This window comes from Bemisia tabaci, chromosome 8 (genome assembly GCF_918797505.1).
Source record: "Bemisia tabaci chromosome 8, PGI_BMITA_v3".
NCBI classification, from domain to species: Eukaryota; Metazoa; Arthropoda; class Insecta; order Hemiptera; family Aleyrodidae; genus Bemisia; species Bemisia tabaci.
In genome coordinates this window covers 12,778,493-12,792,377 of record NC_092800.1, presented here as the reverse complement: position 1 = coordinate 12,792,377, position 13,885 = coordinate 12,778,493, and the positions used below count along the sequence as shown (strand labels likewise).

General features: G+C 39.7%; 1 protein-coding gene across 2 annotated transcripts in view; it reads right to left on the bottom strand.

The window, feature by feature from the left end:
• LOC109035104 (uncharacterized) overlaps positions 1-13,497 on the bottom strand; it is a 34,799-nt gene extending 21,302 nt beyond the window's left edge. The window contains exons 1-2 of one of the 2 annotated variants that reach the window (XM_072303157.1): positions 13,338-13,497; positions 7,175-7,324 (exon numbers count right to left, since the gene is read on the bottom strand). In XM_072303157.1, coding sequence (XP_072159258.1) covers positions 7,175-7,324; positions 13,338-13,401 — 214 coding nt within the window. In that variant the 5' untranslated portion in view covers positions 13,402-13,497. The remainder of the gene's footprint in view (positions 1-7,174; positions 7,325-13,337) is intronic. The other variant, XM_019048602.2, reaches the window with a different exon arrangement.
• Positions 13,498-13,885: the final 388 nt, after the last annotated feature.

Genomic DNA, 13,885 nt, shown 5'->3' with positions numbered 1-13,885 from the left:
GGGCCGATTTTCTTGATTTTTGCGGCTATCAACAGGTAGTTGTCTCTAAATGAGCCCGCTTTATCCAGATTTTGAAAATATGACCCAGGTTTTTTTACATTACGCGGTAAAGTTGTGAATTCTCCCATTTAACTAATGTAAATTTTTATTTTTTGTCATAGTTCGTTTGAGCGTTCTACTGGACCGATTTCCATCATTTTTGCGGTTATCGACAGGTGATAGTCCCTAGATGAACCCGCTGTAATAAAATTTTGGAAGTATGATTCACATTTTTTAATTTTGCTTAGTGGGCAAAATTTGAAATTCCCGCTATTTTTCATTGGCGGGAATTTCAAATTTTGCGGAAAATTGAACTAAGCGGGAAATTGTGAGTCTTGATCTGTAGGGTAAGGTAAGTGAATCGAAGGAATACTCCTTTACTACATACTATCCAGATGTAACGAAACACTCTGCAGTCCAGGCGCCGGGTAGCTAAAAATTAGGCTACCTGGAATTTCGGGTACAGCGCGATTTTTTTGTCTTACTTTATGTTTTTTGGGTCGCTGAATCCGAATCTGAAGTTTCCTACCACGAATCTGGTGAGCATTTTCCGCCATTTTGAAAAAATGGCCTAAAAAGGCCTTTTTCCGGTTTTTTGGATATAGCGGCTACGCATGAGATAAAGTCCCGGATTTAGTTAATGTTTTGAATAGCTGACATAATTTGGAAGAAAATGGTGTATACGTATGCTAGGTTTGCTTAAAAATTGAGGAAGATACAGCATCGTGAACATCGCGCCCATTCACGTTTTCGCGGCGCACCCGTCAACGCGCGATCCGGCTCGCCGCGGTCAGCCAAGTTCCGAAGCGTTCCAAAGTTCCGAGATCCGAGGTTCCTCAATTTTTGAGCAAACCTAGCATAATCATAACAATTTGCTTCCAAATTATGTCAGCTATTCAAAACATTAACTAAATCCGGGACTTTTTCTCATGCGTAGATGCTTTATAAAAAAAAAAAAACCCCGCTAGAAAAGGCCGTTTTAGGCAATTTTTTCAATATGGCGGAAAAAGCTCACCAGATACGCGGTAGGAAACCTCAGATTCGGATTCAGCGACCCAAAAAACATAAAGTAAGCCAAAAAAAAAATCGCTGTGTACCCAAAATCCCAATATAAAAAATTTGGAAAATCTCGTCATGTGTAAATACAGAAAATTCGAAAACGCCTTCATTTGAGGCGTGATACCTCACGCGTTCCGGAGAGTTCAAATAGTTGTATCCCTGCGCCTTAGAAAGGCGATGGAAGCTTAAAATTGAAGTAGCGGCTCCGCGTGGTTTCTCGGTTTATCTCTGCCGCTACTGCAGTTCCGACCGTTAAGACCGTAGTTTAAGGGCGCTAAACTCAGGGTTGTATTTCGCAAATGGATAATTTTTGCAGAATAACTACAAATTAAGAAGCAGGGGTAATTTAACTAAATAATAAAGGGTAATCAAATCAAAAATATAATGCAAAACAATGTGGAAAATGTCGTCATGTAAATAAAGAAGATTCGAAAACACCTTCAATTGAGGCGTGATACCTCACGCGTTCCGGAGAGTTCAAATAGTTGTATCCCTGCGCCTCAGCAAGGCGATGGAAGCTTAATATTGAAGTAGCAGTCCAGGCGCCTGGTATAGGTAAAAATGAGGCTACCTGGAATTTCGGGTACACAGCGATTTTTTCGGCTTGCTTTATGTTTTTTGGGTCGCTGAATCCGAATCTGAAGTTTCCCACCGCGAATCTGGTGAGCATTTTCCGCCATTTTGAAAAAATGTCCTAAAAAGGCCTTTTTTCCGGTTTTTTTGATATGGCTTCTACGCATGAGTAAAGGTCCCGGATTTAGTTAATGTTTTGAATAGCTGACATAATTTGGAAGAAAATGGTGTATACATATGCTAGGTTTACTTAAAAATTGAGGAAGATACAGCATCGTGAACATCGCGCCCATTCACGTTTTCGCGGCGCACCCGTCAACGCGCGATCCGGCTCGCCGCGGTCAGCCAAGTTCCGAAGCGTTCCAAAGTTCCGAGATCCGAGGTTCCTCAATTTTTGAGCAAACTTAGCATATTCATAACCATTTTCTTCCAAATTATGTCAGATATTCAAAACATTAACTAAATCCGGGACTATTTCTCATGCATGCGTAGCCGCTTTATAAAAAAAAAAAAAAAAAAACCGCAAGAAAAGGCAGTATGTAGCCCGACGATTGGAAGTATAGCCCGGCTATAGGTATAATTATTTATAGCTTCGTATAGCCCCGCTGTATGATTTTCTATCGCTTTCTATCGCTAAAAATGGATTAAATTGAACGAAATTTTGGCGAAAATATTTTTAACCAAGTGGTATCGATTGCCACCTGTGCAGGCCGATTATTGACATTTTGTGTTCGTCGGGTGGACATAGATTACGCGGCGGAAAAAACGAGCTTGAAACCTATGGTAGAAGGGATAAAATCCGCCAATCCTCACCCGAAAAGACTAAGTGTAAGAGCTCAATTTCCTGAAATTCTTATCTTCAAGAGTTTATTCTTCAGAATTTTCCGAGAGGGGGGGCCTCCAAAACTCCCTACTGCCCAGGGGCTCCCAAAAATGATTCCTCCCTTAGCCGCGCTCCGAATCCGCCACTGCGTTGCGGATAGCATACCCAGGCTCTGAAAATCCGACGAAATTTCATGAGACTCCTTCAGTAGGAAGCAATTTTATATCGCATAAAACAAAATGTAACCGATATCAAATTCGCAGCCTGCCACGGCATTTTACACCGCTGCTACCCGTACAGATAAAAAGTATGTAAATGATATGTGAACCCTTCGCCCATCGGTTGCTCCAGCCTTTCTCCCAGCTACAAAGGGGTTGGGTGGGTGAGAGAGGGGTTGAGGGAGGGGTTAGGGGCTGATTTGCATACTCTGATTGCGGTCGCTTCACTTGATATACACGGCGCGTGGGATCGAGTGACTCGATAGGGGGCTCCCCGGGGGGTGGGAGGGGGCTTTGGGGGTGGGAGGGAGGGGGTGCAAGGTCTGGGGGATACGGCTCCCGTGTGTTGCGACTGGAGGTGCGGGGTTCGAGATTTTACAGGTGATGGAAGCTCGCTCGCATCTTCGCCATTTTGATTAGTCCTCTGCAAAAAAAGCTGCGTTCGTTTAAGGCCCGACACACCTAAGAAAATTGGACGGATTTAAATAGAATCAGTCTTACTACATCGAAAGTTGTCAATTTTGCTCTTGAATGTTTTGTTTTTCAAACAAGGAAGTAATAATACTAATAATTTATTGATTCTTTTGAGTTGAAACAAAAGATTAAAAGTCCAAACAAAAAAAAAAAAATAAATAAATAAATAAAAAAAATAGTTTACATCTGATATACATAATTTTCTTGCTCTAAATATTCTTCAATGTTATAGTATACATTTTCCTTGCAAAATTTATCAGCTCTTCTTTTGAAGATGCTTCTTTCTTCAATTACTTTTATATTTCTTGGGAGTTCATTCATCTTTGAGCAATTGGATTTGGATCCTTTGGTAATCATTCCTCTTGGTACCTATCTCTGTTATACTTATGTCCATCTCATTTCTGCTAATTTCTGATCATTTCTACTTCAAGCTAATTCATATTTACTTGACATTTTGTGAGACCCAGGGAAAATTCACGTAGAGTTTCGTCGTGTTGTGTTCTCTGTGAGTGTAAGATTCAAATTCTTGGTTCGTCTCTTCCTAAGCTGAGTCAGTGTCCACCAAAATGTTTATAATTTATTTTGTTGTATCTACTGACATATATGACAATTTTGACTATTCTATGACTACATATTGACAATTTTTCGTTATCCCCAGAAGTAACGCGATTTATTCCCAAGCATATTTCCGCAGAGTGTTCGGGAAAAATGTCTAAAAAATACCTGTGCACCGGGACTTTGGTAAATTCAGAATTTCGGTTTTTAGAGAGAAATAGTTCCACAAAACTAATTTTCATGTTCAAAATTTAAAACCTGATTTAATCGTTTACATCTCCTCTAGCGTGGTCAAAAGTTGACGGAAAAATCCTTCTGACTTGAGATTTCTCAACTCACCTTAAGTTTCCCTCCTGCAGTTAGGTGATTTTTTAGCAGGACAAAAATTATAGAAAAAAATTGACTACATTTTGCAATTAGGCACCGAAATTTTGTGCGATCAATGTGCCTAAGTAAATAGGCGTCTCTATCTCTTTTTCATTTTCATTTCCCTCCCCTCTTTCTCCACCTTGATTTTCTTTTTCTTCCTATTCGTTCTCTTTTTCGTTTCTCATTTTGCCGTCTTCGTTATCCTCTCTCCCCTCAAAGGTCCTCTGGGTCGACAGCGGTCAAAAAGACTTGTGCATTTAGCCTAAGAACAAAATGCAGTATACTTGAATCCTGCAAAAACACTGACAGGTCGTCTCTCCTCAGTATCAAATAGTAATTCATTTTGTGATTCCAATTTTCCGAGTTGTACCTCCGTTCGTTACAGTTTCAACTCGCACTCCAAGAAAAATAAACCTTTTGTTGACAAAAAGAAGAAGAAAATATAATACCTATGTTTAATAGACTTTATTTAAAATATCGCGGCAACAAATACCTCGAACATTGTACGTGTACATTCACATGTTATGCGACTATCTATCGTATTCGAAAAAGAGCCTTAGTTGAACTCTCAACTGATGTGGTGGATGCTGCTGGTTTTTTGGATTTTTTTGGTTCAAATGGTTAGCATTTTAACAGGGGCTCCATGTGTTTCCAACCAATTTTTGCCTTCTTTAACGTCTCTTTTGCGAGCTTCCAGGAATTTTTCTGTGTTAATATGCTTGGTTTTCAAAAAACCGAGCAGTTCTTTGCTGGCCTCGCACCCGCAATTACTATCATGCTTATCCAGGTGTGGCTTTGAGATATAATAGCGCTTGCTTCCGTCGTCTCCAACGATGTAACCTTCGGTCCTCATGCACAGTCTTTCGCATTCCTCCACAGTCCATTTTTTAGGTTGACGTTTGGGCAGTTCATCGGGTTTTGATGGCTCTTGCCATGGATCGTCCTTTAGTCCCACTTTTCTCGGAAGTGAATGATCTGGGAAAATAAATCGTTCTAGCCAGTGCTGCCATTTTATTTCATCAAAATATTCCGAAATAATTTCGACTTCCGGAAACAACTTCCGATTTGCGGAAGTTCCGAGAAAAATTCCCGATTTTTCAAAAATTCCGGGGAAAATTTCGAAATACGCCCGGGTGGAGTGCCGAAGGTTTGTCGAATTTGATCAAAAAGTCCCAAAATTTGATCAAATAAATGGTCAAACTGGCGGGAAACTGCAAATTTCGAAAAAAGCTGAAAATTCCGGGGATTCAGAAGATTCCGGGCAAAGTTCTGATTATTTTAGAAGTTCCGAATTTCGGAATTCATTCCGGGAAATGGCAGCACTGGTTCTAGCTCATTCAAGGGGTGATGGCAAACTGCCACCCGGGTCGGAAATTTAGGGAAAATGCCATGAAAACTGCCACCCGTGTAAATTTGACAACTGCCTCCCGCGCGGACAAAAGCCGCCGGCATGAATTTTGGCCGCAGCAGTAATGATGAAAGTAAAAAAAAATAAAAAAACTTCCAAAGGTAAAAAAAAACTTCCAAACGTAAAACTGTTTCTAAACGTAAAACTAATTCTAAACATAAAACTAATTCTAGAAAAACTGACAGTGACATGTAAAAAAAAATGCTTGTTTTCAATTTCAAAAACTTTAAATAAAAAAGGGGAGATTATGTTTCTCTACGATTTTAAAATTTTAAACTTTGACGAGGTTTTACTCAAACCAAAACTTTCAAACACACCTGTTGAAAATGATCACTCATTTCTTATTTGATTTTCTAGAAATGATTTTTATCTAGTAAGCTTTTCAACAGACAGTCCTCAGCCTCTTTAAGTGTGAAGGGAAGTTTTGGTTCTATATTTGCAATCCCGCACCGCGCGGCCTCGAGACGCGTCAGTCCGGTGGCAGTTGTCAAATTTACTCGGGTGGCAGTTATCCGTAATTCTAGGAAACGGGTGGCAGTTTGCCGAATCCCCATTCAAGACCGTTGCATTTCAATATAAAATGTGTAAACTATCTAATAGCACATGCAGGCTTGTAATTGATTACTGGACAGAGACAAGAGACCCTCCACTGGCCTTTTGGCGACAGGTGGAAGCTTAATTCCTTTCGGGGATTCAACAATTCCTTGTGGACAATTATAAGGGAGCAACAGTCATCGCCCTAATTTCGGCTGTTGACTTACCTATGGTGGCTGATAAGCTTCGGGTGACGTCATGCGCCATACAGGTTTCCCAAACTTCGGCTATTTTCGGCTTGTTTGCAAAACGAAACTGCCAACACGTTGTTGAGCATCGACCATGCAGGTAAGTCAACAGTAGAATGCTGGTGTCCCGAAAGTAAAAGCTTTCACCATGGCTAAGATACTAGTGGAGGGTCTCTTGTCTCTGTTACTAGGCAAGGTAAGAACGGTTCACCAACAAGGTACGAATTTAAGCAATATTTTTTTTTTTTTTTTTGGATGAGGGGAAAAATTAGCTACAGTGCCCTCATCATGAGGGTCGCCAAAACGCCCCCCCCCCCCCCCATGAAAGGGGCCCACCGAATACCGGGACGGCAACGGCCATCAGCTGGTGAAGAGCCGCCGGTGTGGCGTGAATTGCGATATATCGATTGTTACGCCATTTAAACCTATGTTAAAGGATCGATTGTTAAGGTGTTCGCTGCGAACACCTTGTTTATCGATCCTTTTCCATAGATTTAAATGGCATAACAATCGATATATCGCAAAGCACGCCACGCCACTGGTTTCGTGACCAGAATTTTACGTAGAACACGCCTCTTGAATCAAAAATTACTGAAATCAAATTTTAACCAAGATATTAACGTTCTCTACCATAGTCATCGAGATGTGAGCCAAACGTATTTTTGATTAGTGGTAATTATACTATATTTTATGGTACGGTTTACCCTACTGTGGCCATAAGAGCGAATAATCTAGCTACCGATACTTTATAGAATTATTGAAAAGAAAACCAAGGTATTTTTTTCATTTTCAGTTTGCGTCGGTGGGAGCTCAGACTATGCACGAGATAACCGGTCTAATATACCATTTTTTTTTTCACCTTCATGCTACTTACGATTATTCTGATCCAATACATGTTGCCGTTTACGGCTGCTCTCCATTGAATGTTCTCCTTTGTGTTTGCCTAGAGCTGATGGAGCTGATGAGTGTCGCAGGCTGTGATGCTCTGCAAATCGGAAAAGCTGGAATCTATTATCGAGTGGCTCTGGAATCAATGAATGACGAAAAACGCGTCTGCTAAAATTTGTGCTCAAAGTACGAGAGATGAAATACTGAATAGGAGAATTCACACATTTATCTCGTAAAATAAAGAGACCTAGGTCATTTTTTTCAATGGGTCAGAATCGTGTTTTATTGCTTGATTCTTGTAGATAAGCTAAAAATATTAAGATCTGCTCAAACTCCAACTTACTACGTTCTATATTAACCGAGATATCGCGCTTTGAAAAACTCTATTTTTGACGTCATTCACCGCGGTAGTGACACCCTTGGTTTCTTTCACTTTCCATTCGTCAATCAGTCACATACACACAGGGAGACCCAGGATTAAGTACAAATACTGAAGGAGTCGATTCTTTTGGGTCAAAAAAAGATGTTTTTGTGGTATATCATTTTATCCTAAAACGCTTTCCATGGGGGCTCCATTATCCCATATTAGTTCCAATTATTTCGGAAACGATGAGTATAGCGAAAAGGTGACAGCCCATAAGCGCAAATTTCCGAAATCGACAGCCTAAATGCGCAAATGCGACAGCCCAAATGCGGAATTATTCATAGCCCATAAGCGCAAATGAAATAATCGACCAGAATTTCGATATATTTGTTGAGGTGAGCCTTACACTTTAGAGAAAGTTTGCGTCGAATATATAGATGGAAACTATTTACAAGCGCCTGCCTTGGAATTTGATGCCAACTCTTTTCAAAAACTGAATTGTAGATAATTCATTACTGACAAGCTCATCGTATGTTTTCAGTAAGAACATTAATTTTTGAGTTTCTTTCTTACATTTAAGAGGTGGGTTTCGGACACTTCGAATTTTAACATAAGTTTCTGCTTGTACATCTCTTAAAGTTTCAAGGAAGTAGCAAACGTGGAGGTGTGGCCCATAAAAGTTACTTTTGAAATGATGATGAAATATTTCTGCCCCATTCGTGGTTGTTGGAGAAAGGGCATTGGGAATCTCAGCCCACATTCAACACGAGCTTTCTTCGATTATATCGATGTATCGATCAGGCCGATGCCCCTCGAATTGACAGCCCAAAAGCGCAAATAGTCCCATTTGCGCTTTTGGGCTGTCGACTTGGAGGATTTGCGCTTATGGGCTTGAACGAGCGAAAAAACGCAAGATACATTTTCGCAACATTTTTCAACGCTAAATCTAGTGGTGCCGTCAAAACTCAATTTTTGTCACTAGAATCATTAATTTTGGCCACTTTTAGGTTCGATACCCCCCTCAAAATGAGTTTTCCTTTTTGTGAAGGTAAAAAATAAATAGAGCGCTTTGAATTACACCCAATTACCAATTTGCATTAATATTGGTTGTGTCACAGTGATAAAAAAACGATTTTTTCCATCCAACTTTTGGGGGCCCTGGCCTTCAGGGAAAGCGTTTTTGGAAAAAAAGTCATACTACAAAAAGGTCTTTTTTTACCCGAAGAATCGACTCATTCAATATTCGCATTTAATCCTGGGTCACCCTGTATACAGGAATCGCTCGACTTAAAACACGGATAAAACCAAGGTGGAAGAAACCAAGGGTGTCACTACCGCGGTGGATGGCGTCAAATATATGTATATATGAGTCGCTTTTATAACATATCGCAAATCGCAAAACAAGGCGCAAATAATAATGATTGAACGTTGGTAAGATCCTGATTAAATCATTTTTCATTTCTACTTTTTTACCATCATGTTTGAAACCACGCAAGCATTATGCGACCTGCAGGATATGGTTGTGGATTATTTCGAATTTTTTTTTTTAAATGATACTTTTTTAAAAAAATGTAACACAAGTAACAAATCTACAGATGCCCCACTAATTGATGTGCAATTACTAAAAATTATCAAGAAGGAAAAAAAGCTCCAGAAACTCGAACAGAATCATTCAAGGAGCAAAAAATAGTTTCTAAAAAAATCATGATTGTATCATGACAAAATCATGATTTAATCGCAAAAAATCGTTACAACGTCCCAAGAAAATCTCTACTAAATCTTGATTATGCAATGATTTTAAAACAACATGAAAAAAATTCAATCAACTCATTATTGTTGTTCATAACTGTTGAAGCTTTGAAGCGTTTTCAATTCTCTGTGAAAGTTTGTTTGCATTAAATTAACATAAAACTTTTTTATAAACAATATTTTTGGTTTTACAAGTTGGTTGCAGAACAAACAAATTTTCTGGAGAACTAACTCTTGAAAAAGCTACGTATACCTGTCCATGTGAAAAGCAATCATGCCTTAGATCTACACCAACTGTTTTTAACGCTAGACCTTGTGATTTATTTATGCTGATCGCAAAACAAAGTTTCACAGGGAATTGAAAACGCTTAAATTGGAACGGCAAGTTTGATGGAATTATAGGAATTTTGGGAATGAATACTGTTTCTCCTTCATTTGGGTCTGTAATTATTTTTGCTTCAATTAAGTACTTATGTAAAGCAATAATCTGGTACCATTGCACAATTTAGGAGGTTTTAGATTTCTTAAAAGCATAATGGGTACACCAACCTTTAAATGCAATGTATGTGGAGGACAACCAGCAGGATTTAAAGTGTTTAAAAATTCAACAGGATACTGAACTGCATTTTTCTGCATTTTTTTTTTTTCCAAAAAAATTTTTACTATGAGCGCATCATCTAACTAAAACCAAACCAGGGTTAAAATGTGCCCTAAAGCTTTCTTGATAACATATCAAAAGCTCGTTTTAGTTAGACGATGAGCTCGGTGTCAAAAAAGCCTCGGATTAATAGAAAACCACGAATTTTCGCTAAAATACGCCTGCAGACCTATGTTTAGGCAACCGTTTAACAGGTATCAAGTGGCCTATGGGCTAAATAATGATTATTTCCGTAAACCATAATGAGTCAACTCGGAAAACCTGCATAAATTTCCAGATTTAAGTTGATGTTATGCTATTAGTGAAAATATGCCTCCACTACTCCAAAATCCGTTATCTTCATAGCTGTTTGTATGGAAAATTCTATTTTTTTTGGACACAATTTAAGGAAATCTCCTTGTAAGAGTCTAAGAAGACTCGATAACTGCCCTCGATAATACAGCGCATTTAGCGTGCATACAGTTTGAGAGACGTGTTTCCTTAGGATTTTTGCGGATGTCCCTTAAACGTCGATTTTTGTAAAATGTTTTTTTCAACCATGAGCGCATAATCTAACTAAAACTAAACCCTGGTTAAAATGTGTCCTAAAGCCTCCTTAATAACATATCAAAAGCTCGTTTTAGTTAGACGATGCGCTCGATGTCAAAATAGCCTCGGAGTGATAGAAAACCACGAATTTTCGCTAAAATACGCCTGTAGACCTATGTTTAGGCAACCGTTTAACACGTATCCAGTGGCTTATGGGCTAAATCATGATTGTTTCCGTAAACTACATTGAGTCAACTTGGAAAACCCCCCTAAATTTCTAGATTCTAGGAGGAGGCCAAAAAAGGCCCTTATCGATACCCCTCCTTAAGAGACAAATTAATCGAAATTTTGAGAAAATTCAAAGATGAAAATTAATCAAAATAAATTCAACTTACCTGTAAACGAAAATTCAAAGATGAAAATTATTCAAAATAAATTAAACTTACCTGTAAATTTGACCTTGTATTTTGAAATAGTATGGACTAACTCCGGAGATATGTGCTTTGGAAGCAGACAGAGATGCAAAAGCCATACAATTGTTGTACCTCAAAATGTTTGTCATGAAAATGGGTTTGGAGAACAGGTTGCGAGTTGGTCATTTGTTAAAATGGCCGTTCACCTCCTCTTTTTTGAAATTCAAGGCATCACAATACATGGCACTTCACATTTAAAAGTCCGAAATTATTTTCCGGATAATCATTTTCGATAAAATTATCAGTGCTCTGCCGAAATGAATTGAGGTTATTTCCCTGTTCACCCCTACGTCGTACATTATCCATCTCACTGAGATAGCCACCATGCCGCACTTTGCGTCGCGCGGATATTTATCCGCGCGACGCAAATGTTTCTCGCAATTTGCGAGAAACATTGCCACGCTTCGCCGGACGCCCACGCTTTCGACTCCGATCCATTCCCAATATTAAAACGAAGACGCGCACTTTACTAAAAATTCGGGATTCTCCATACACGACAACAAAATTCAAAAGACGACGCGCACTGTACCAAAAAATCGGAATTCTTCATAAACGACGAATGTCCATGATAACGAACGCCTCGGGCAGCCGAGTCATCAGCTGACCGAGAACGAACAGCACGGGGAAAACGAAAAACCGCGCATCTCCTAGCGGGACGAACGGGATAACCGTTTTTCCCGAGGGGGCGAGGGGGGCCAGGCACGCCGGCCGATCTCTATTTTTTTCCCGCCGTCGGGGGACCGGGACGGTCGAGCCGGTACCACCCGCGCACGGATCGGCCCGGCGGTTCGCGCTGAATTTTGACGCAAAGAAAAGGCTTACGGAATTATATATGGTGAAAATCACGTTCATCTTGCAAACGAACCATTTCACAGAATGAGAATCTTCTTTTAAAAAATCCATGGTAACTTTAAGAAATAGTGTGTCTTTGCTTTGAGTTTTTTTTCTTTCCTTTCTTTGGTCATCTTACTGCCCTCTTTAGAGGTGTAAATGACCTTAGATGCTAAAGCACCGCTTTAAAATAAAATTATTTTACTACTACTATTTATTTAAAAAATGAATATGCATTAAATCTCCCTCCCCTTTCCCTCTAATTACATCAACTTTCAAGAATGAACGCAGAACATTCTTAACACATATGAAAATATAACGTGAAACTACAAATTTCGTGATTTTGGCAACACTGCTCCGGTTCGGAATCTCCAAAATTAGACAGAAAAAACAGCTGATCGAGACGCAATAAAAGAAGGGAAACCACGACGACCAGACGAAGACGATCGATCGCGGAACACCGCTCTAACACACGGGTCACCCTTTTTTAGCGTGTTTTCAACCCTTAGAATCAAAATTTCGAAAATCGGACGACGAATTGCACCCCTTCAGCACGAACCGCACATGCGTACAAAGTTTCAAGGAAATCCGCCTTCGGGAAGTCGCTGAAACATTGGGTACAAAATTGGGGCCTCTCCTTTATAGTTATAGATAGATGAGTCGCTTTTATAACGCTCTTTGGCGCTTTGCGACGCCTAATCGCCACAAAGCTCGGTCTTCCCACAGGTCATCAGGGAGTTGACACTCCTTCATCTCATTTAACACCCCCTGTCGCCAACCTCTCACTGGGCGCCCCTTTCGTCTCCGCCCAGGAGGAACCGAATCAAGCATCTTTTTTGGCAGACTCTCTTCCGTCATCCTATTGACATGACCGTATCAGACAAGTTGTTTGATCATGATGTCGAACACGATGTCATTTTCGACTTCCATTATCTGACGCACTCTATCATTACGGACCCGATCTCTCCTAGAAAAAGAATGAAGCCTGGGAAAGCAACTGCTCTAGAATCAACACCTACCTAGGGGGGAAAAAAGGGCTGAGAGCTGGAAGTTAATTAAAGGTTTACGTAGAGAAATGAAGCGCGACATCGTTTCTCCGATATCACTTAAAAAATTGGAGGATCATTTTAAAGATCTTTTGACGGAAAGGCGCCCAGAGTTTCGAGACAGCAACACGGACAACGGAAGAATGAACAACTTGGAGATTTACACTTGTGACATAATTAAAGCGGTTAAAGAGCTAATTAATGGCGTCAAATACTGTCATCAAATACTGGCGTCAAAGGGCGATACCTCGGTTAATATTGAAGGTATACAAAGTTGTTGTTTGGGCGGATCTCATTATTTTTAGCTAAGCTACAAGGGTCCGGCATTAAAATATAATGTCGTGACCATTACAACTCTTCCATTGATGATCCGATTTTCAGACTATTTTAGTATTTTTGTCATCGATGCCGGGTTTTTGAATAAGACGGGCGTCCTCAACACGGACGTTACATTGTGAGTATTATAAGTTCAAAGATGAATAAATGAACGTAAGACTTACGGCACAAATCTGGACCCACTATAATAAAAAGGCCTGCCAATATCAAAATGTTGACCGAACTCATGACGGAACCACAATTGAAAAGCGAAGGAGGCTGCAGATAAACTTCCTGGTTGTCTTCAACACGAACCTATATAGCAGCAATTGGCGGTATGCGAAAAACAAATTTGCAATTTTAACTTGCCGTGTCAATGTCGAAATTCTGCGAAAAAAGTAATATTCAAACGGCTGCTTCGCAGCTCTCTTCATTATCCCAAATAGCATTTCTCGACGAAACAATCGCCATATTTTTCGATTTTATCGGCGATAAAATCGCTAGGATCATCAATATCTGAGCGATAAAATCGCGCTTTTATCGCCCGACAATCCATCGCGATATTTTCGAAATAAAAATCGGGATACATGGCGATTTAATCTCGATTTTATGGACGAAAATTAATCACAATTTTATCGGACCGAAAATTGCGATGTGTAGCGATTTAATCGCCATATATCGCAATTTTTTATGCGATACTATCTCGATATATTGCCACCGATATAATCGCTAT